General features: G+C 45.7%; 1 protein-coding gene across 1 annotated transcript in view; it reads right to left on the bottom strand.

Moving 5' to 3' along the window:
• LOC146042238 (cell adhesion molecule CEACAM8-like) overlaps positions 1-23884 on the bottom strand; it is a 104980-nt gene that overhangs the window by 14231 nt on the left and 66865 nt on the right. Inside the window, exons 4-6 of the mRNA XM_083162159.1 lie at positions 16095-16352; positions 8080-8217; positions 7339-7400 (exon numbers count right to left, since the gene is read on the bottom strand). Coding sequence (XP_083018285.1) covers positions 7339-7400; positions 8080-8217; positions 16095-16352 — 458 coding nt within the window. The remainder of the gene's footprint in view (positions 1-7338; positions 7401-8079; positions 8218-16094; positions 16353-23884) is intronic.

Here is a 23884-nt window from a genome sequence, read left to right on the forward strand (position 1 = left end):
CCCTGTTCCTGGTCTCCGCCAACACTCTGGTTCACAGTGCCCTGATCCTCCTGTGTATTTCTCATATCAAACCTCCTGCGTTCAACTATCCAGCGCCCTCCACTGGTCCACCACGGTCACAGCCGGGAACACAAAATATCCCTGCGCTGACAAGCTGACTGCTGTTTCCTGTTCGTGATGCCAAATGTGAAACCCTTCCCAAGTCGGTGTCTATCCAGGAATGCATGACCTCCTTTCCCTCAGATAGAAGTTTAGGATTTCATGTGGAGACCATTTCTTTTTTTATATCAAGCAATTTAACCCCTTCCCGACACATGACGTATATATACGTCATGAGTCGGTTGCGGGGGAATCAAGCCAGCTCACGGAGTGAGCTGGCTTGAAAGAGAGCAGGTAATGGCTGTATATTACAGCCAGGTACCTGCTCTCAGGCCACGAGCGGCGAGTTCGCCGATCGTGGCCGTTTAACCCTTTAAGCACCGCGGGCAAAGCGCCCGCAGTGCTTAAATAGCTGATCGGAGGGGGGGCGCCCCCCTCCGGCGCCGATCGGGGCCCCCCGCGGCGAGATCGGAGGGTGCCGATCGGTTGCCATGGCAGCCAGGGGTCTAATGTAGACCCCTGTGCTGGCCATGTCAGCATACCTATTACATCCTGCCTGAGGCAGGATGTAATAGGAAGTGCTGAAAATCACTATGTTCAGCCATAGAGCTCTATGGCTGAACCTAGTACAGGCGATCGCGCCCCCTAGTGGTCAAGTACACTAGGGGGCCTTGTAGTAAAAGTAAAAAAAAAAAAAAAATAAGTTTAAAAATAAAAAAAAAATAAAAAAATATTAAAAGTTCAAATCACCCCCCTTTCCCCATTTCACAAATAAAAATAAATAAAAAAATAAAAAAAATAAACATATTTGGTATCGCCGCGTTCCTAAAAGTCCGATCTATTAAAATATAACATTAGTTATCCCACACGGTTAAAGGCGTAAACGGAAAAACATTCCCAACGCCAAAACTACGTTTTTTGGTCGCATCGCCTACCCAAAAAAATGTAACTAAAAGAGATCAGAAAGTCGCACATATCCCATAATGGTATTAATTAAAAAGTACACTTCAGCCCGCAAAAAATGAGCCCTCACCCAGGTCCGTAGGTGGAAAAATAAAAAAGTTATAAGCCGCAGAACATGGCGACGCGACGCAAATTAGAAAAAACGTAAAATTTTCTATTTTTTTTTTAGTGGTAAAACGTAACGAAAACTATATAAGTTTGGTACCACCGGAATCGTAACGACCCATAGAATAAAGATAACCCATCATTTTAAACGAACTATGAACTCCAAAAAAACCGTAACCAGCGCAAAATTGTGGAATTGCGTTTTTTTTCCTTTTTACCCCACATTGAATTATTTCCTGATTCCCCAGAATATTATACGGTATAGTAAATGGTACCATTAAAAAGTACAACTTGTCCCGCAAAACAAAAAAGCCCTCATGTGTCTATATAGCCGGAAAATTAAAAAAGTTACGCTTATTTGAACGCGAGGAGGAAAAAAAAAAATTAACAAAAAACGCCCGGTCGGGAAAGGGTTAATATTCACTGAAATGAGTATAATGTATTTCCACAGTGTACATTCAATAGTTACAATATAAATAACAACAAGAATTTACCAATTTTATTATGCTGGAACAGCGAACGTTGGTTCTTCAATGGATTCCTCCGCTACTGTGCTTCGGTTCACTTCAAATCCATACAACTCTAACCCTACCTTCTTTCTAGAATGCAAACTAATTATTACAAATAGTCCTATAGCATATAGTTGTTTAATACCATGTAAGATACTTCAATACATTTACAACTTATATTTATCGGTTACAATATTAGACAACGTCCTAGTAATTACTATATAATAGAAGCCTCTACTTTACCAGGAACAATTATTATTGCACACTTCCTACAAAAGTCTCGCAATGTTCCTATTGTAACTGCAGTTACACCTTCAATCAAGCATTTACTGAAAGGGAAATGCTCCTTCTCACATGAATTAAAAGTCTAATGGAGCGCTATCTCCGGGTTATTTGTAATCCACTGGATACGATTAAGTCCTGGTAAGAATTAAGCAATTAAGTCACTGACTCCTTTCCCTTTGCAATGGCTAGCAGTTAGTTAGTGTAATTATAGTCTCTGACGTATTTACTAACTTGCTGAAGTTGTGACTGAATTCTGATGTGAGATTATCCCTTGCTAATTCTGTATACGCCCTGTCCTTAGAACAAATAAAGTATCTGGTGTATTGTATCCTTAATGAAGACCTTTAATACAGTAAATAGTCTTGTGCCTGAGGTAATTGCCTTTTGGAATAGTGCAGGATGACTGTACATATTCAGTCTCTCTATACCCAATGGCGGATGATATCCTCTAAAAACCTGCTGACACTTGCTGAGAACTGCGGCAGTGGATGTTACAATCTGCCAGTATCCGATTCTCCAAGCACTGTAATTTTGGAGAATGAGCGCTAAAAAGAAAAAATGTCAGAGTGAAGAAGATTTGAAATAGAGAAGAAAGCAAGAGAAAAAAGGCAAAAAGCACCTGCTTGAAAAAGTGCGCTTGGCGCATGAATTCCGTTGATCCTTGCTGCCCGTGGAGGAGAGAAGATCCTTACTGCCTTACCCCACTACCCAGATTAAGCCCAGCGACACCTTCATCCAGCAGCGCTGAAACGCACCGCAGCAGTGAAAGTGATGGAGCGGAGATAGATGCGGCTTCTACAACCACCACCGCCTGCTCCTAAACACCACACGCAGAGCCTGGATAGAGGTAGGGATAGTGTCAGGACTCCCCAGGACTTCTCAAACACTGCTATAAAGGAGCATAAACATACACTTAAGTTTTTTCTTGCAGGTGCTTTTTGCTTTTTTTCTCTTGCTTTCTTCTCTATTTCAAATCTTCTTCCCTCTGACATTTTTTCTTTTTAGCGCTCATTCTCCAAAATTGCATGTTAATATACCTATTGAGCTGCTCTTTCATAATTTAGCGCAAGTGAACCCCCTCAACTCCAAGCACTGTCCCTGAGGTAACTAACTTTTTCTATCAAATTGAGCTGGGTCTAAATTGTCTCTCTTTACAGCAGAGCTTTAGGCTGGGAGAACTGTGTGGTAATTCAATATTTAACCAAATATGCCAATTCCCTTCCTCCATGCAGTTGCTAAGGTTATCCTTTTTAGCTGTCAGTTAGTGTTTCTATCTTAAGGCTGCTGGGGCGGGTTATCATTTGCAGGGGGGCTTGTCCGGAGACTGTACTACACTGCTTTGAGGGCTGGTTCTATATTCACCACTCCCCTCACAGCCCTGTCTGCCTCAGGGCCCGCCTGGTTTCCGCCTCTGTGCCGCCTCCCTGATGACGCAGATACCCGGATCTCCCTGTAAGGAACCTCTGTCCAACTGCGGCTGAAGACTCCTGCACTGCCTGTAGCCGGTCACCTGAATTGAAGTCAGCATCACCGGAGCTGAGGAGGATGACACCGGACCACTGGTAATGATTTTCCCCACAGCACCACTCTCCGTCACCTTAGGCTCTCCTCAGCCCTCTCTGTTTAGGTCCCTCCCAGACTCCGGCTCTGGTGACGCCCCTCAATGGCGCCGTCCATCTCCTGCACTTGCCGCCAGACTCCGCACACTCTGCCCGACACCGGAGCCACTGCCGCCTGTCAGCGTCATCCACCACTTGCAGAAGGGGAACCCACAGAAGTCACCGGAGCCTCTGGTCAGTATTTATTCTCCCTCAGCACCGCTATCCGCCCTGCCTGCTGCGTAGCTCTGCTGTCATCAAACTCCTCTGGGGTAACTGCGCAACAGCCATTAACGGCTGTCGCTTTGAACCTTTGTCCACGCGCTCCCTTTTGCTTGCCCTATCCACGAGCATAAGAATTTTATTTATATGTGCCTGTCAGCATGTCCGTTAGGGCTCCCCTATCATCCGGGACATTGTGATGGCCCTAGTGTAAAACTTATAGTTAGCCTGTTGCCAGATCAGTCCATCTCTCCCTTCTGGGGGGGAAAGTTCAGCATTCTATATTAATAATAAATGTACTTATTCTTTCTATGAAAGTCTCCATCGCCTTCTGTGAAGGCATTATATATACATTGTAATATGAATTTCCCCTATGGGGATGGCACATATGACCCACTAGAAGAGTATCTTATGTTAAGAATGCTCGGTTCAGTATTATATGCCCATAGTTTACCATATACACATGTACAACATAAACATCACATCACCACTGTATATGTGGTTATCATATTTTTCCCAGTAAAACATTGCATGTCCTCAGGCAATTTACTCTATATATTTGAAACATTAGTACAATATATATTCAACATTGAAAGTCATTACCTTCCTTTGAGTCAAGAAAATTTACATTTTTATCAAAAAAACATTCTTTACTTTAAACACGTTTATCAGTCTCTAAAGTGGAGGGGTTTAACCCTTCCGGTACTTCTAATGAGTCTGCTTGACATCTCTTCTACACCATCTTTGTGGAGGAGTTTCCACGTTCCTCTGCCTTTCTTCTTTTCTCTGCGAGAAGTATTCCCCTAAGGCATTGGAGATATGCTGGGTCTTGCAGAGGATGGTAGGGGACTTGTGTTATTGTGTCTTCTTCTGTACGGTCTCGTACCCCATCTTCCAGACTCATTCTGCCCTGGCATAGCTCGAGTTGGTTTCTGTGTACCATCTTGAGAACTTGGTGGTCATCTCCATCTCTTCTTATCCCATACACCCCAGTGTCTGTAGCCAAAAGGTGGACAATCACATAGGGTTCAGATTCCCAGAAGGCGATGTAATTCGTTACTCCGTTGGTCATCCATCTTCCAAACTCGGTCTCCCACTTGGAACGATGTGGCATTCACGTCCTGGCCATAACTTGTCCCTTGTCGGTGGTGGGCTGTCTCCATCCTTTCTTCCACTACTTTCTCGGGCAGTTCAAGATGATGCTCATGTTCGTTCACCCTGTCAGTCTGTATAACTTCTGTCCTCTCAGGGAGGGTGATAAGCTCCTGATTCGCTGCTCTGTTTCTCCTACCAAAATGCCGTCTGTGGAAAAATGGCGGTGGACTTCTGCACTGGACGGGTCTCTGCTGGGGGAACGTTTCCTCCACTCTCTCCCCTTCACTTGCTTGTTCTGTACTTATGCCTTCTACACTAGATTCTGCAGCATCCTCTACTTTTGGCTGATAGGACCGTCTGCTGAACCGACATCTGTTGGGAGCAAACCGGCTTCCTTTAACCGGTACACCGGCAGGGCCAGTCACGTTGGCTGCCTCAACACCCTTCTATCCTTCTACCACATCCAATTCCACCGTCTCGCCATCTCCAACACTGCACAGAAACTTCTGGGGGTGGTTTCTCTTTATGGCCGTCTGATGGATAAAGACCATCTTTTGTGTCATTCCTGTTCGTGACGCCAAATGTGAAACCCTTCCCAGGAAGGTATCCACCCAGGAATGTATGACCTCCTTTCCCTCGGATAGAAGTTCAGGATTTCATGTGGAGACAATTTCTTTCTTTATATCAAGCAATTTAATATTCACAGAAATGAGTAATGTATAATGTATTTCCACAGTGTACATTCAATAGTTACAATATAAATAACAACAAGAATTGACCAATTTTTTTTATGCTGGAACAGTGAACGTTGGTCCTTCAATGGATTCCTCCGCTACTGTGCTTCGGTTCACTTCAAATCCATACAACTCTAACCCTTCCTTCTTGCTAGAATGCAAACTAGTTATCCTATAGCATATTATTACGTTAATACCATGTAAGATACTTCAATACATTTAAAACTTACTGTATATTTATCGGTTACAATATTAGACAACTTCCTAATAATTACTGTATAATAGAGGCCTCTACTTTACCAGGAACAATTATTATTGCACACTTCCTACAAAAGTTCCTAATGTAACTGCAGTTACACCCTCAATAAAGCATTTACTGAAAGGGAAATGCTCCTTCTCACATGAATTAAAGGTCTAACGGAGCGCTATCTCCGGGTTATTTGTAATCCACTGGATATGATTAAGTCCAGGTAAGTGTTAAGCAATGAAGTCACTGACTCTATTGGAGGTGATAGAAAACTATCACAAGGTGGCGCTGTTTTACCACAAAGTACAATTACACAATGTTTGTGATATTCACTTATTTAAAAAAAAGGCATATTAAAATACAATTAATAAACACTCAAATATACATACAAGACAAACAACACACAACACATAAAGCATATATTAGCTTTGCAGAGCGAGGCAATGTTTCAATTTGAAGCTTATATGGTATTCAAATGTATTCCTGAGGCAATTTAACAATAGTTACCAGTCCCTTAATGATGTTCCTTAAGGTTGTTCTAAGTTACCAGTCCCTTAATGATGTTCCTTATGGCATCCAGCTGAGGAAGCCGCCGAGCGTTACTAAGGCGGAGAAACGCGTCGGAGCCCGATACAGCCCGGTACCAGTACCCTGTTATGCTGCAATTATCAGCAATATCCATTCCTGACATCTGGTGAGCATAATCGGCCAAAGAAGCCCAAAGGAGAGTATATCTGGACACTAAAAACCTGGAGCCAGTCCAATAATATCAGGACCCATGAATTGCTTTGAGCGTGTGTTCACAGCTTTACTCACCTACAATCTATACTTGCATCTATTCTCATTCACTTCCCTATATCTCAGCTGTATTGTGTACTAAGAATTGTGCTTTAATTGTGTTACGTCTAGTTCTGTATACCCTGTACTGTTCTAATGTGTTCTATATGTATGGTGCTGCGTACCGCTTGTAGCACCTTATAAATAAAAATATAAGAATGGAACAAGGTACCGGTGGGAGACATTCTTCACAGGAAGAGGAGCAACAGAACATGAGGACATGCACTGACACTGGGGGGAGGAAGGTTCAGGGGAAATGTGAGGAAGAATTTTTTCACAGAAAGAGTAGTAGATAAGTGGAATAGCCTCCCAACAGAGGTGGTAGATGCAAATACAGTAGTACAATTTAAACATGCTTGGGATAAGCATATTGATATCCTTACAAAAAAATAAGGATCAAATATGGTTTGAGGTAACATGTTTAAAAAAAGGGGCAGACTAGGTGGGCCAAGTGGTTCTTATCTGCCGTCAAATTCTATGTTTCTATGATTCAGTAATATAGGGGTGTCAAAATGAAATTATACCCCCCCCCCCCAACCACTAAAAAGCTTGTAACATCCCTGGTACTAATTCAATTGTTTTGCAATTATTTACACATTGCATACAGCAGCAATTCCTGAGTGATCACATAGTTCTGTACTCACCACTGTAGTAGCCTGTACATTGTAATACTCAGTCTCTGGTGCGTTCCTCTTATCTGATGTCACTGTTGGTAATTAGAAATTCTTAGATGCATTTACATTGGTTATCATGTAGGATATTACTGTATTATGCAAATCTACTGATGCTAAGTAAATTGTCAAATACACTGTAATTTTATTTAGAAAGCGGTCTCATACCTCCAACTGTCCTGATTTACCAGGGATGGTCGATTTTTGGGACTATCCTGCTGTCCCACGTATGGGCCCGTGTCCCATGGTAAAGGGGAGTAGGGGTGGAAGTTGGAAGTGCCCCTGTCCTTTGCTGCAAGCAGTGGTGTATGTGTGCAACATCTATTTACAGGAGGCAGAGGGTCTGGGGGCGTGGTCATCAGCTCATATAGCGAGGGTCATGCCTCCATAGTGATCATCATTCCTGTGAAGCAACACCCCTAGTGGTGAGACCACGCCATTTCTGGTCCCATGCAGACTACAGCAGCCAAATTATTGGGAGGTATGTCTACTACAATTATTATGTCCGCAGTGAGTATGTCGACATAACAATGCCAATGCTAGATCCCAACATGGGGGTTATGCTACTTATATACCAGCCTGGCACTCTGGTTGTTAGACAGTAGTAGTACAATATAACAAACGTGCGACACATATGTTCTGTTCACATTGCACAGTGGTGTTATGTACTAACGCTCATCCAATGACATGTATACTGCACGTCCCCCCCATTACCTGTCTGATCCTCTCTCAGGGGAAGGACACATCTCTTATACAGCAGGAAGGTTGCACTAACAATCAGCACAACCACCAGGACTGTCCCACAGATGACTCCAGCTATCCATCCAGTATTGAGCTCACATACGCAGGCACCTGTGCAATAGATGGATGTTAGGATAGAATATCTTAGGATATTTTAGCAAGTTCAAGATAGTATACAGGAATACAATAAATACAATCAGCAGTGGCTCCTACCTGTATGGGGGATAGGGCTGCCTGGTGTGGGGGAGCAGAAGACACCCCCACCTCTGGCCATGCCCTGGTGCCTAGCAGCTGCATAGTTCAAACTCTCGGCTTCTATGGAGTGCATTGGCTGCAGCCCACAGAAGCTGATTGGCCCTGATGATGAGGCAGGGAGTGTTATCCTACAGTATGCCAGCTCTTTCCTTATTACAGCCCAGTCTGGCAGGCCCACCTACCAAATGGGACCACCTGTCCTGCAGGTTACTGACAGGTAGCACTTCCAATAGGAAGTCACTGCCAGCCTCCGTGTACCAGGGCAGTCATTAACTTACTGGCTCACTGCAGTGGGGGGTTTTACTGCGTTTCTGCATTCCTGCCACCCATAGGTAAATTCAGCCACTGCATAAAGTTAATGTAAGATAATACACAGTGATATCACCCAAGGCATGTGCCTTATTTATCTATACTGTATATCGATTATTGGTCTATATCACATGTTTTTAAGAAGGTTACAATGATCAATGTCCTGGCTCTTCCCTCAGCTTGAATAATTAAATAAATCAAAACTTAAGTACACAACTTACAGTTACAGTTTCAATAATACTTTGTTTTATCCAAAACCAAGGAATAAGCTTGATGATGGAGGCCCGTTTATGAGCTGGATGGATCTTAGATCACTAGGCTGAGGGAGATTGGGCTTATTCAGTGCACAGCACCATGGGGATATGTGTTTGTGGTTATCCTAGCTGGGTGGTGCTAGGAATAAGCAATATAGTTTTTCCCATGATGACCTTGTGCATGTCAAACTTTATTCCGCTGCACATCTAACCTTGAGCAGAGTTTGCAGCTTACCATCACTGCATTAGAGGAACAGGAGGGTCAGAGGTTGAGGAAGAGAGGATTGGTAGCTGGGTAACAGTTAGGGGGTCTAGGAGGATTAGAAGATGGAGGAATCGACAGGCAAGCTCTGAACTACCAAACCCTAGTAGATATGCCCAAATAAGCACAGCAACTATGGTTGAGAGTGAGCAGCTGGGGGAGCTGGCAGGGAAGGGTTATACCCCCTTTGGTAGGGAGCATAATTTGGAGAGGAAGGGCCCAAGGCAGATGGTGGTGGTAGGGGATTCAATTATTAGGAAAGTTGATAGGGCAATCTGTTATTGGGACCATGATAGGCGTCCAGTCTGTTGTCTCCTGGGTCATATCGTGGACCGGGTGGACAGATTATTGGGAGGGGCTGAGGAAGACCCAGCGTTCTTGGTGTATGTTGGCACCAATTACAAAGTCAGAGGTAGATGGGATGTCCTCAAAAAAGACTTTAGGGATCTAGGCAATAAACTTAAGGCGAGGACATCTAGGGTAATAATCTCAGAAATATTGTCTGTGCCACGAGCTAGCCCAGGGAGACAGAGGGAGATTAGGGAGGTTAACATGTGGCTCTGGTGCAGGAGGGAGTGATTAGAATTCCTAGAAAACTGGGTGACTTCTCAGTCAGGTGCCACGTCTTTTGTCGCGACGGATTGCACCTGAACAAGGAGGGGGCAGGGGTGCTCGGGGGTAGAATGGTGGGAAGGTTGAGGAGATTTTAAACTAGGATGGTGGGAGAAGGGCAGGGGTAAAATGAGCCGGAATGGGGCAGAACTGTGTTCCGTCAGTTCCATTTTGGAGGCAGAACGGTTCCGCCTCCGTCCGGTCACCATGCCCCACTGTCTGTCCCTGCCATTATGATGTGTACCTTATGGTGCCAAGTAAGGCGACAGACTGAGGAGTGCACTGGGAGCAGCCTGGACCGCACTTGTCTTGGTGGCAGATGCAGGGTGAAGCGCTGCAATGGGCGAGTCCCGGCTGGGCTTCAGGAGGTGGATGGTATGATCCTGCTGCTGCGCTGCGTGTGTGAGTTCGCTGGAGGCAAGAGAAGCTGGGCAATGTGCGTTAGGAGGAGGTGGCTGAGTCTCAGCCCTGGCTGCTGAGATGAGACTGTGGCTCCCGTCTGCTGTATGGCCCAGGACAGACAAAATAGGCACACTCCTCTACATGTAATATCCAGCTCCCATGGCATCCTCTGTGTGCACCTCCTCCCATTCCCTGCTAGTATTTAAGCCCTGTACCTCTCAATCCAAATTTCCTTTCACCCAGTGCACCTGTCCACCCATTTACCTCTCTATCCCAGCACCTCTTATTCTCCCCGTGTGCACCTAAAATCTCCCTGATAATCCACATTACTCTGTTCTCCCTATGGTCCCTGTGTGCCCGAGCATCTCCCTAAATTTCCCCATCATCCTGCTCCCCCACATGCCCTTTGCGTGCCTCAACATCTCCTTAACCTTTCCCACCACCCTGCTTCCATTTATGCCCTGTATGCCCCAGCATCTCCTTAGACTTCCACATCACCCTGCTCCCCCTCATGCCCCTTGTGTGTCCCTAGCATTGGGATAAAAAAATAAATAAAAGGAGATCTGAGCTAATTGTCTGTACTAATGTGTGTTATAGGGCCCTGAGCTGCTGCCATTTCTAGCTCAGTATTAGCCTCACACCCCTCTTTAGCCTGCCCGACCCTGTGCAGCTGCCAGCAACAGCATTCTTACCTCCTCTTCTCCGGCTGACCTGTCAGAACTGGTGCGCTGTCTATCGCTAGATGCTGCACCCTTGGTGGGCTACTCTTCACTCCCATAGCTTTCACTGCCCATACACTATCCCCTACCTATCACAGTCCGCCCTCTGTTCCCTAGCTGTCACTGACAGCACTATCCCTTCCTGTCCCAGTTTACCTCCTGTTTCCTAGCTGTCACAGTCTGCCCTCAGTTTCATAACTGCCACTACCTGTGCTCTATCCCCTTGCTGCCACAAACTGCCCTCTACCCCCTACTTGTCACAGTCTGCCCCCTGTTCCCCCTAGTTGCCACTGCCTGCCCTCTACCCCCTACCTGTCACGGTCTGCCCTCTGCAATAGGGGTTTATGTTACCTCTGCCACTGTGCATGTAACCCCTGGCAAAGAGCATGAAACCCCTGGCAAAGAGCATGAAAACCCTGGCATCGAGCAAGAAAACCCTAGCAATGAGCATGTAGGCAGGCACAGTAGCACTTATGTGGCATAATGTGCAATGGGCATTACGATGTGCATAATCCCCTGTCCCACAAAGCCATGCACTAAATTTTTGTGGCGTGCCTGTGGCTCAGTGTTCAATTTTTTAAAGGTATTGGATTGATTTGCACTGTGGGGCATAGTTAGGGGTAGAATCATGTGGCCTGCATTATTCTTTTCATGGTTATGTGGAATAGACCATAAATGTAAAGCTTGCAGGGAGCGTGGACTACCCTAGCACCCACCCTGGCTATGACATATGGGGAGGGGGGGGGGAGAGGTGGGGGAAGGGAGTTCCACCACCTCTCCAGGACCACTTTAAGCACTGGGTGAGGGTATAGTAAGAAACATTAAACCAATAAATGAGTGTAGAATAGAGGGCAAAGACAGCTACATTGTGGAGGAATCAAGGGGAAGGTAGGGAAAAGGGAACAAAGTATATGAAAAGTGTATGAGAAACACACAGCCAAGTACAAATATTGTCTATGATATGGGACACCACTTAGGACATTATCAATATGGGGCACTACTCTAAACATTATGAATAAGGGGCACCACTTTGGAAATTGTGAATAAGGGGCACTACTCTAGGCATAAATAAGGGGCACTACTCTGGACACTATGAATAAGTGGCACTACTCTGGACATTATGAATAAGGGGCACCACTATTAACATTATGAATATGGAGCACTATTCTGGGCATTATGTGGAAGCAGAATTACTTTGTGCATTATTGGTAAGTGGCATTACTGTGTGCGTTATCTGTAACCTGCACTACTCTGGGCATTATAAAAAATGGCTATTACTCTTCACGTTATTTGGAAGCAGCACTACTAGGGGCATTATGTTTAAGGCTCAGTACTGTTTGCATTATGTGTAAGCGGCACTGCTCTGGGCATCATGTGGAAAAGGCACTGCTCTGGGCATCATGTGGAAGAGTCACTACTCTGGGCATTATATGAAGTTGCACTACTCTGGGCATTATTTGGAAGAGGCACTACACTTGGCATCATGTGGAGAGGGTACTACTCTGGGTAATAAGTGGAAGGTGCACTTCTCTGGTCATTAAGTTTAAGAGGAACTGCTCTGGTTATCATGTGAAAGAGGCACTGCTCTGGGCATCATGTGTATGGGACACTTCTCTGGGCATTTTGTGGAAGAGGCACTCAGGGCCGGTGCAAGGTACCGGAGCACCCCAGGCCAGGGAGGGTGTGGGGGGGCGCTCCAGTGCCTTGCACCTGCCCTGAGTGCCTCTTCCACAAAATGCCCAGAGATGTGTCCCATACACATGATGTCCAGAGCAGTGCCTCGCCCGCTCCTGGGGGGTTGGTTGGTTGATGCGGCCACCGCTACACTCCATGGGGGGGTTGGTGGAGTGAGATGGGGCTGCAGCTTCTCACTCCACGGGGGGGTGGAGATGCGGCGATGGCCGCAGCTCCAGGCGGGCTCCAGGGGGGTCAGTGCAGCCACCGCCGCTATGCTCCATCGGTGGGGGGGGTTGTTGGAGGGAGATGTGGCAGCTGCATCTGGCACCACAGGGGGGGGTGGTTAGAGATGCAGTGATGGCCACAGCACCAAGGAGGTCAGTGCGGGCACTATACATGGGCAGGCGCCAGGGGCGTGGGTAGGCTCGCTCACCTGCTCCCAGGTGCTTTCCTCCTACTCTCCTTGGCACCAGCGGGACCCTTCCTGCTGCTGCTGCTCCTCCTGCAGCTCATTATCGCCCTCCAGTGGCCGGTGGCCTAGTCAAATGCCTAAAGCTGCCTAGTGGTGGGGCCGTGGAGGCACTGCTCTGGACATAATGTGGAAGAGGTTTACACAGAGAGAGGGGGTGCAAATGCACTATGCAATCATTAAATTATAATATAGAATAAGAGGTTGTTGGTATATCATTGCCCAGTGATATTGGCCTGCCCACCAATCGTCCAGGTCACCTCTTGTCGAGCAGGTCCCTAACACTATGGGGTCACCACCTGGGATGCAGGGAACCCCGAAACATGATCCAGCTAAGAACCCCCCCATCACAATAAAGAATAGTAATAGTAAAGGGTGTGCAATTTAGAGCCACTTTTCCATAATGTGGAAGATGCACTGCTCTGGGCATCATGTGAATAGGGCACTGCACTGGGCAACATGTGGAAGGGGCACTGCTCTGGGCATTATATGAAAGGGACACTGCTCTGGGCATTATGTGGAAGAGGCAGTGCTCTGGGCATCATGTGGAAGAGACCCTATTATGGGCATCATGTGGAAGGGGCACTGCAAAGGGCACTACATGAAAGGGGCACTGCTCTGGGCATCATGTGGAAGAGACGCTATTATTGGAATCATGTGGAAGGGGCACTGCAAAGGGCACTACATGAAAGGGGAACTGCTCTGAGCATTGTGTGGAAGCAGCACCAGGCTTCAAATAAAACCATAATGAATCACAACTGATAATGGTGATCCGAGGCAGGGGCGTAGCTTGTGTAAGGCAGCCCCCGCCACTGCTTGGGGGAGTGGGGGCTGCGTGGGCGCCGGCTCCCGGCCGGCGCACTATGTGTCAAAAACGGGCAGTATTTTTTTTTTTAAAACTTACATTCTGCAGTCAGTGCACTGCTGCGTGCGCCTGCTGGCGAGCCGCCTGCCGCTGCCGCACAGGCGAGTCGGCCGTGGGCAGCACGGGAGCAGCCATGACAGACTGGCTGCTGTCAGTCAGTCACATTGCGGGGCGGGCGGCTGTCCAATGAGGGATGGTTGGTTGCGCCGTGCGTGGCTGGGAAATTGGCTGGGGAATGAGAGGGCGGGCGGGGGAGTGGCCTGGGACTGAGTGACAGGGTAAGCAGCAGTGACTGCTGGTTACTCTGCCTCAGCTTCTCCTATGCGTGTGACGTGATGACGTCACACGCTGGAGAGGCCACGCCGCGGCCAGACAGAGGAGCCCGGGAAGCTGAGCAGAGAGGTTGCCTTGCAGTGTCCCAGACAGTCGACCCAGAATCAGGCAGCACTGTGAGCAGCATTGTAAAAGCAGAGGTGTGTTTTGACTTGCAATGATATAAATACATTTTAAAGAAGTACTGTATATGTGTATGTTTTTGCCCTAACAAAATTCCGTGTGTGTGGGGGGGGGGGGGGGGCGCAATATATTTTTTGGCTGGGGGGAGCAAAATTTATAGTTACGCCACTGATCCGAGGCTTCATCCACAGCCACTTTATTGTGACTGTGTAATTCCATCCAATCATGAATTAGGCTTAAAGTAAGAAATAGTAAGTAGCTGTGCCCCTGGGCAAACCATGTTGTACTGCAGGGGAGAGATATAAATGTGTTAGGGTGTGTTCAAACTGAAATCTAAATTACAGTGTACAGTAGAATAATGCTGTGTAGTCAGTAGTTACCCTGCATGCAATAATAATGTACTGTATATATTTGCACTGCTTGCTTTGCAACATCCAGATTTGTCCAGATACCGGTACAGTAACTTGCTTTTATTTACTTTATTCCCAAATCATAATCAGACCCAGTAGTTGCTTTACAGAAAAGCCCATTTCTGGCCAAAATTCTATGCATGGCGCGATGCATGTGCAGCCTGCAAATATCCATAATATCCGGTATGATCTGCTGGAAGAATAACAGATATAGGTAGTATCAGGACAGAGGCAGAAATGCTACTATAGGTCACCCTGTATCAGTGTCACATCCAGAAATCCTGTTCCAATCTAGGCTGAAACAGTGTGGCCTAAACATAGTTATACACACACAGGGGGTTTATTTATGGGAGTTCTACTGTTGATGGGTGGTTGCTATGAGCAACCAATCAAATTATCTCTATTATCTTCTAGATTAGTGGTTTCCAACCTGGGGTACTCTGCAGAATCAGTTGGGGGTACATGAAAATAATATTGGTAATGGCAGAATAATATGTCTCCCGATGGTGGAAGAAGTCTACCATTGCCGTGGAGACTAACCACCTTGTCACTTCCGGTTTGGTCTGCAGCTTCATTAGCGTCTCCTCATGCTTTTGCCTGACCAGCAATCCAGTGGAAACTACCCGCGCTACCCACACATACTACTCAATTCCTCTCCACTCATAGGTATTGTGGATATTTCCAATTGAGGGGGTACCCATAAATCAAGGGGTACAGGAGAGGAAAAAATGGCTGGGAACTGCTGTTCTCGATAAATAAAATATATAAAAGGTTAAATAGTCCTGACCTTTTTCAAATGTAGTACCAGCAGTGACCACTAGAGGCCACTCAATGACCAAATTACTTATAACAAGTAAGGGAAACCAAAATGATCTGTTTCAAACTTGCTGGATATGGAGAGAGGGAGCAGTGAAGACAGAGATTGGAGCTAGGAGCAGATAGGGACTAAGCCAGTGATGGCTAACCTTGAGACTCCATCTGTTGTTGAACTACACATCCCAGCATGCCCTGCATCAGTTTCAGCATGGCCAAAAAGTAAAACTGTAGCAGGGCATGCTGGGATGTGTAGTTCAACAACAGCTGGAGTGTTAAGGTTAGCCATCACTGTACTAAGCTGTCATTTTCATGATAAATAAAAAGTAGAATCTGATTGGTTGCTATGGGCAACATCCCATCTTCAATAGAACCCTGAATCTTAGTAAATAAACCCCAGGATTTTTAACTGCCCTTTATGTTACAAAGAGATGGCTCTGTTACATTACCTGGTCTTGGGTTGGAATAATTCATGATATACTTACGTGTTTCAACAATCACATGCTGAGAGGCAGTAGCAGTGCGCATCGTCACCGGATTCGTAACCACACAGGTGTAAATTCCTTGGTTCTCACAATTAGCATTATGAATTAAGAGTGTATTTTGCTTTATACCAAGATCTCTATCCATGAATCTCCATCGGTAGTCGGGTGGTGGAACAGAGTCAGCAGAACATGATAATGAGATGTCCGAACCAATATACACAGATAATTCACCAGATATTTGCACGTTCTCTGGGCCATCTGCAATAACAAATATATCCTATGTCATAACACTACGACAGAAAATAAGTCTGCAAGTTCTGCTGTGGGGACCAGCATTGAAGCAACCAAGTCTGTATTGCACAGACTGGGCCACGAAAATGCAGCTTTATGGCCACCTGCAATGGTCCACCGATGCCCATTGTCGCCCCCTTAGCTACTTAAACTGCAGTCACAATGCAACCGCAGTTTAAGTGCTCACGCTGTTTTACTCATTTTGAAGTGACGCTACCTTTCATTCTAAATTCTGGTGAAGAATCCAAACACATTAAGCAAGTATCAAAAATACCTTTATATACTTCAAGATCGGTGTTAAATTGTGAGTTGGATTATGCTACATTATACCTGCTCCTTTTATTAAGAGAGCTGAGAATCATCATTATTTCTAAACATTATGGATTTATTGACTATAATACACGTTGTTTTTTTTCTATTTTTGTCCGATATGCCACAGGAAAATGAGCAAATAGTGAAAAAGGAAAACCGAGATTCCTAAAATTTAATTGGTGAGCAGGAGGAGGGAGTTAGAAATTGGTTCAGACTCAAGATCTGCAAAGTGCCCCCTCCCCCACTCAATGGCACTGTCTGCAGAAACTTAGGTGATCTTGTATTATGTATGATATAGGCAGAGGCGTAACTAATATTGTGGCGCCCCCCCCCCCCCCCCCCCCCCCCCGCCAAAAAAATTACCTTACCCCTCCGCATGCCGCCGCCGGCCCCGCATTCAGTCCGGCACCGCAGATAGCCTCCGGGCTCCGTCTCCTGCAGTAATGAAAAATGACACGACAAAATGGCTGCCCCCGAAAAGCAGACAGTTTTTTTTAGGGATGTTAGAGGAGGCGGCGGCCTCCTCTAGCATCCTTAAAAACTGTTTGCAGCCATTTTGTCCTGTCATTTTTCATTACTGCAGGAGACGGAGCCCGGATGCTATCTGCGGTGCCGGACTGAATGCGGTGGAGGCGGCATGCGGAGGGGTAAGGGGGGGTCGGGGTCTGACCAGAGTGCCCGGGCACCAGGGGCCCCCCGCTGGCGCTTGCTCCCCCAAGCAGCCGCGGTGGCTGCCTTACGGTAGCTACGCCTCTGGATATAGGGTAATTTTGTGCATACCCCCAGATAGCACATTTTAACTGTAGCTAAGTGAAGAGGAGTCTCCAGATGTTTCCAGTTTTGGTGCAACTACGCACCTTTACAGTGTTCACATTAACAAATCAAGCGCTGAACAAGCTTTTCTGCTAATTTGCTGCTAAAATATTGCAAAAAACAAAGGTGCAGATTCGGACCTGTTCGCACCGGTCAGAATTCAGCCATGTCCCCAATAGTGGGGGTCTGCGCATTCACCTAGGCACTAATGTGCTTGTGTAAACATGTGTAAACCCCCACAGCGAGTGCCTTTGGCAAATTTTTCATTTACTGGGGCCATCACTGTCTGACAGGCAGCGTTTCATAGGCGTGCCAAAAAAATGGTGGGCATTTTGGAGCATTGTCCTTTCGTATTTTCACATGTGAACTATTAAAGTCAAAATATCTATTTTGGTCAACAGGTTTGATATGTTTCAATTTCTGACTTAGTACCTACTACAGAGTGTGCAATATCCAAAAATGTTATTCTATTATGGTGACTTTTAAACCAAACTCATTATTGTGTCATCTATTTGTGAATAATAGAAATTCATTTGAATCCACATCTCAAATTATAAAAAAAACATCTATAAATCTGTAATAGAGGCCCCGGCTCCCCCAAATCAGCAACCCCGCACTCTTCAAAAGCACTCATGTAGAGGTTAGCAAAACTGGGGGCAAAATTGGTCCCCATCGCAGTCCCTGAGTTTGTAAATAACATTTTGAATTAAACAAAAAATTATTGTGTTTAAGGATAAATTTAGTACAAGAGAGGTAGACATTTCTACATCTTTCAGATAATTTTGGAATTTCCGTTTTTATGGCTAGATTGTGTGGAATGATAGAATATAGCACTTCAACATCACATGCCACGAGGATGTAGTTCTCTGCATTGGATATTGTTAATTAGGATCAGAAAATGTTTTGAATCTTTGATATGTGATTTTAGCTTCTCAATGTGACCCTGCAGGTGACTATCAACACATGCTGATAGATTTTTTTGAGGGACCCAATACCAGATATAATTAGATGCCTTGAGGGATTTGCGAGTGATTTGTGTATTTTGGTGCGGATTAAACCTTAATTGATACAAGTTATTGTATATTGAACCCCCAACAATGGCATATTCCAACATTATTAACTTATTGTTAAACTGTCTCTGAACGTCCTTTATATAGTCTGTAGTATTTAGGATCACAATTCCACCAACTTTATTGGCCAGTTTGATTGTGACACTTTTATGGTTATAAACATTTTATCACTTTTCTTTCTCCTGGTTTTAGATTATCTTTCATATAGCTTTTGTCAGGATTCGTGGGTTTTGTGAGTCCATTTGCTGATCAGGAGCTAAGGGGCACACTGAGGGACGGAAGATAGTAGGCTTGATATAAGTCTTTCTCATAAGCAATGATAGAAAGTAACTGGTGGCAATGTATCACAGTCTCGGAAGAGCAAGTGCTTGATAGGATGGAACGAGAGTCTATTGGTACAGGTGCCTGGAAGCACTGGGTTGCAGCCATGGGGAACAGGTGTCTGGAAGCATGGAGAGGGACCACAGGAGCACAGGTGCCGGTAGCACGGAGTAGGTCCACTGGAGAGCTGGTGCCGGAAGCACGGAGTAGGACCACTGGAGTGCAGCTGCTGGAAGCATGGAGAAGGACCACTGGAGTACAGGTGCCGGAAGCACGGAGTAGGACCACTGGGGTGCAGGTGCTGGAAGCATGGAGTAGCACCACTGGGGCACACGGGTACACACTGAGAGATAACAGGAGCAACAGTCATGGAAGCACACAGGTGGGGGAACGCCGGTGCAGGTACTCACTGGGAAGCACGCAGGTATGGAGATGCTGGTGCCGGTACACACTGGGAGATAACAGGTGCAACAGTCTTGGAAGCACACAGATGTGTGAACGCTGGTGCAGGTATTCACTGGGAAGCACGCAGGTATGGAGACGCTGGTTCCCGGTACACACTGGGATGCACACAGGTGTGGAAACGCTGGTGCCGGTACACACTGGGGATAACAGGAACAAAGTCTTGGAAGCACTCAGGTATGGAGATGCTGGTGCAGGAATACGCTGGGGAGCACAGGCCGCAGGTTACCTCCTGGGAAGTGATAGCGAAGCACTGGCATCTGCTGGAAGTCAGGTGAGGGATTAAATCCCCCGGGCATGTTCCTGATTGGATGAGCGGGAAAGTCTGAGTGGAAGCCATTGGGTGGCCACAGAAAGATGGCAGTGCCCTATAGGACACAGGACCATGCCAACATGGCGTGGAGACCAACACGTTTCGCTGTCACTAATCTGCCTCCTTAGTGACAGCAAAACACGTTGGTGATCAAGTTGGACCTGCTGTGGACACTTTGTCCACCACCTGCTTATTTTTCTGGGACCCTTTACAGCCTTCTCAAATACCTGGAGCACTGTACAATTGGCACAGTGCACTTTACCAACAGAAGCCCACTAAGTCTTGGATTGGGACTAATACAGTGGCTTATTGAATTGGAGTATCCACCCCATCATCACAAAGCACGCATCTTAGAGAGGATCCCCACAAGCCCTACAAACCATTGTGGACTGGGACACCTCCAGTGATATATTGGGATTACAAATTGGACTCCAGCTGCTCCATACTTCTCCCTAGGTTGAGATCCAACAGAGCAGGTTATATAACAACAGGTTTCAAATGTTTTTAGTTGCATTTTTATTGTATATCTTGTGTTATAAAATTAATTTTTATGCTAACTGTATAAATTGGTTGACTCATTAAAATTTATGCAATACCCCCCTTTTTTCCACTTTGAATATTCTGGCACCTGACTAGTCCCTTTTTGCAGCTGCTTGCCTTGAGAAAACTACCTCGGTTAGCGCTCTAAACAGTTTACTGTTTTTTGTCCCACTAGGCAGGAGATGACAGGCGCGGCCGATGGGACACAGCAGCAGGACTCCTCTGGCCTGTACCAACATGGAGGGAACGGAGGCCCTGCCAGCGGACCTGGACCGGTAAGTGCTGCTTGTGTCTAACGGTTGTGACAACTTTTTCTGCTTTTTCACACATTTTTCCATATTATTCTAGGGTGGATTTGTAAAAGCATTCCACAAATGGCCCTTTGTACTGCAAAGGGTAAAAGTTTGACTTTTTCTTAGAGATCTTTGTTCTATAAATATCATAATTTTTTTGGTTCAATATCAAAGACTTCTTCTATTTCTGATTCTTCCCTAAGGGATTCCAACATATCCAGGGTTTGTTTGTATTTTTTATCTAAAACTATAGATGACTTCTGTTTGGTTTACCTGTTACAGGTAAATTAAAGATATTTGGCTTGGGGATTTGTACCCAGGGGTTTGAATCATAGCAGCCATCTGAGGGGGACTGCGGGGACTCCAGTCCCAGGCACACACAGAAAGGGGGCCCCCGGACTGGAGTCTATCAAGTATAATTTGTCATCATTTCATTTGACGCAATATACAGCACCTGTAGAGGTTGGGTTATGCGGCCAGTGCTGCACACATGGGAGGTCTCCCCAGACATGCCAGCATACCTTCCAACTGTCCTGCTTTTCGTGGGAATGCCCTGTTATTACGGGATGATACCACATCTCTCCCGGGGCCTGTAGAGTCCTGTGGTGGGGAGAGGGACAGTTGTGAGTCCCCCCTGTCATCCTTGAATATGCGTACAGCATCTATTTCTGCAGCCAGAGCGGCTGAGGGCATGGCTAGCAGCTCATGAAGCCACTGGCCAGGCCCCCACAGCAGTGAAAATGGGGCATAGCCTTGCTGGATTATTGTAGTAAGTGAGTATAGACCACACCCCCTTGTTGCCAGGCCTTCGGTGCGCTCATTGGCCCTCTTTACCTCTCTTTAATGTTGGGAGGTATAATGCCAGAACTTCCACAAGGGTGAGGGGGGCCCTGCCCATTTTGTCAGACCCGGGCCCCACAATTTTTGATGGCATCATTTCATTTGACGCAATATACAGCACCTGTAGAGGTTGGGTTATGCGGCCAGTGCTGCACACATGGGAGGTCTCCCCAGACATGCCAGCATACCTTCCAACTGTCCTGCTTTTCGTGGGAATGCCCTGTTATTACGGGATGATACCACATCTCTCCCGGGGCCGGTAGAGTCCTGTGGTGGGGAGAGGGACAGTTGTGAGTCCCCCCTGTCATCCTTGAATATGCGTACAGCATCTATTTCTGCAGCCAGAGCGGCTGAGGGCATGGCTAGCAGCTCATGAAGCCACTGGCCAGGCCCCCACAGCAGTGAAAATGGGGCATAGCCTTGCTGGATTATTGTAGTAAGTGAGTATAGACCACACCCCCTTGTTGCCAGGCCTTCGGTGCGCTCATTGGCCCTCTTTACCTCTCTTTAATGTTGGGAGGTATAATGCCAGGGCTTCCACAAGGGTGAGGGGGGCCCTGCCCATTTTGTCAGACCCGGGCCCCACAATTTTTGATGGCAGCCCTGGTTTGAATTATTATAAATTAATTACATCTAACAAATGTGGTAAATTATGAGGACCATAAAATCCTAATATTTGAGACTGATAGGGATTAATGTGTATGTAGACCCATTCCCCCTCCCCCGCACAAAATGATGTATAGATTTCATATATCATCGGATTCAAAGATATTGATCAGAATAATTTTTTTTCCACCCCAAAACACGCCCCCATACCTCTCCCCTTCGACGCCCCTTTTGAAATGAACTGGAGATGCTTTGATATTCATTTTCAAAAGATGGTTGTTTTGAATCGAATGTTGCGCAATGTCACGCGTCAAAACAAGAGAATGAAAGAGGCCTATTATGGTGCAGTAAAACCAGGTAGTTATATTGCTATTGATAAATATTATGACGATGTTAAAAATAAATGTAAAAGAACCGACGTAATAAAATGGTAACAAGAGCAAGATGCATACACATTGCACTATCCAGTGAGAAAAAAAACAATAAAAAGAAACATGATTTGAATATCAGGGATAAATCAGCAGTGGCAATGTGATTTGGTTTTGCTCATAGATTTGGTTTCGCTCATAGACCTGTCAAAGCCCAACGATGGCACTAAATATATATTAACTATCATCAATATATTCAGAAAGAGGGCCTGGGCTGAAAGTCTGACCACTAAGAATGCTACAGCAGTTGCTAATGCTTTTTGAAAAAAATATTCAACATGGTAAAGAGTTTCTAAACAAAGTCCTAAAAAAGTTGATAGAAAAAAATTGGTATACAACATTTCACAACCAATAATAATGTGAAAGCCGCTGTTATAGAGTGCTTCAATATGGCGATATTTCAAGGTAAAGAATACCAGCGGTGTAGCTAGGTGCCATGGTGCCCGGAGCAAGGGCATATTTCGTGCCCCCTCCTCCCGGGAATGAATTGGGGTGTGACTAACATGTGTTGGCATGTTACATCTATATAATAAGTTGAAGAATCTGTGTGCGTGTGTGTGTGTGCGTGTCCGTCGCATTGCGGACACACCGTGGCACTCAGAGACACCAAATTCAGCAACAAGATACCTCTGGACCCGGTGGTGTGCACCTCGAAGCCGTTTTTGGGAAATTTCACTTAGAAATTTAAAAAAACACCAAGTTGTAATTTACCTTCATTGATGTTCTGGGGAAAACATCGATGATCTGGGAAACCGTTTGCAAAGGAACAACTCCACACCTGATTTCATTGCTGTCATTGAGTATGAATGACACATTCTAACATTATGGTGAAGGCTTTAAACAATTAGGAAATAATTGAGGATATACATAGACCACACAACACACACACATAGTACACACACACACAGTACACCACATACGCACACATAGCACACAACACACACATTTATATGTAGAGCACCTCACACACTTACACATTGGACAGATACACACACACACAACACACCACATGCAGTACAATACAAATCCATACACACTACAACACACACCCAAAAACAGTACAACAAACACACAGAACACACACACTTAAACATTGCCAGGATACGCAAAGCACACTACACACACATATATACGTAGCACACATCACAAACTTACACATTCGGCAGATACACACAACACAACACTCACAGTACAACACACACCCACATTCACTACAACACATACCCAAAAACAGTACAATACACAAAACACACACTTAAACATTGCACAGATACACACAGCACACTACACACACACAGATTTATACATAGCACACCTTACGCACTTACACATAGGGCAGATACACACAACACACACACATAACATACCTCTAATAGCACAACACACACCCACATTCACCACACACACCCAAAAAACAGTACGACACACACAAAACACACACTTAAACATTGCACAGATACACAAAGACACACATACTGTATATACGTAGCACACCTCACAC

Source organism: Crinia signifera, chromosome 19 (genome assembly GCF_055691185.1).
Source record: "Crinia signifera chromosome 19, ASM5569118v1, whole genome shotgun sequence".
NCBI classification, from domain to species: domain Eukaryota; kingdom Metazoa; phylum Chordata; class Amphibia; order Anura; family Myobatrachidae; genus Crinia; species Crinia signifera.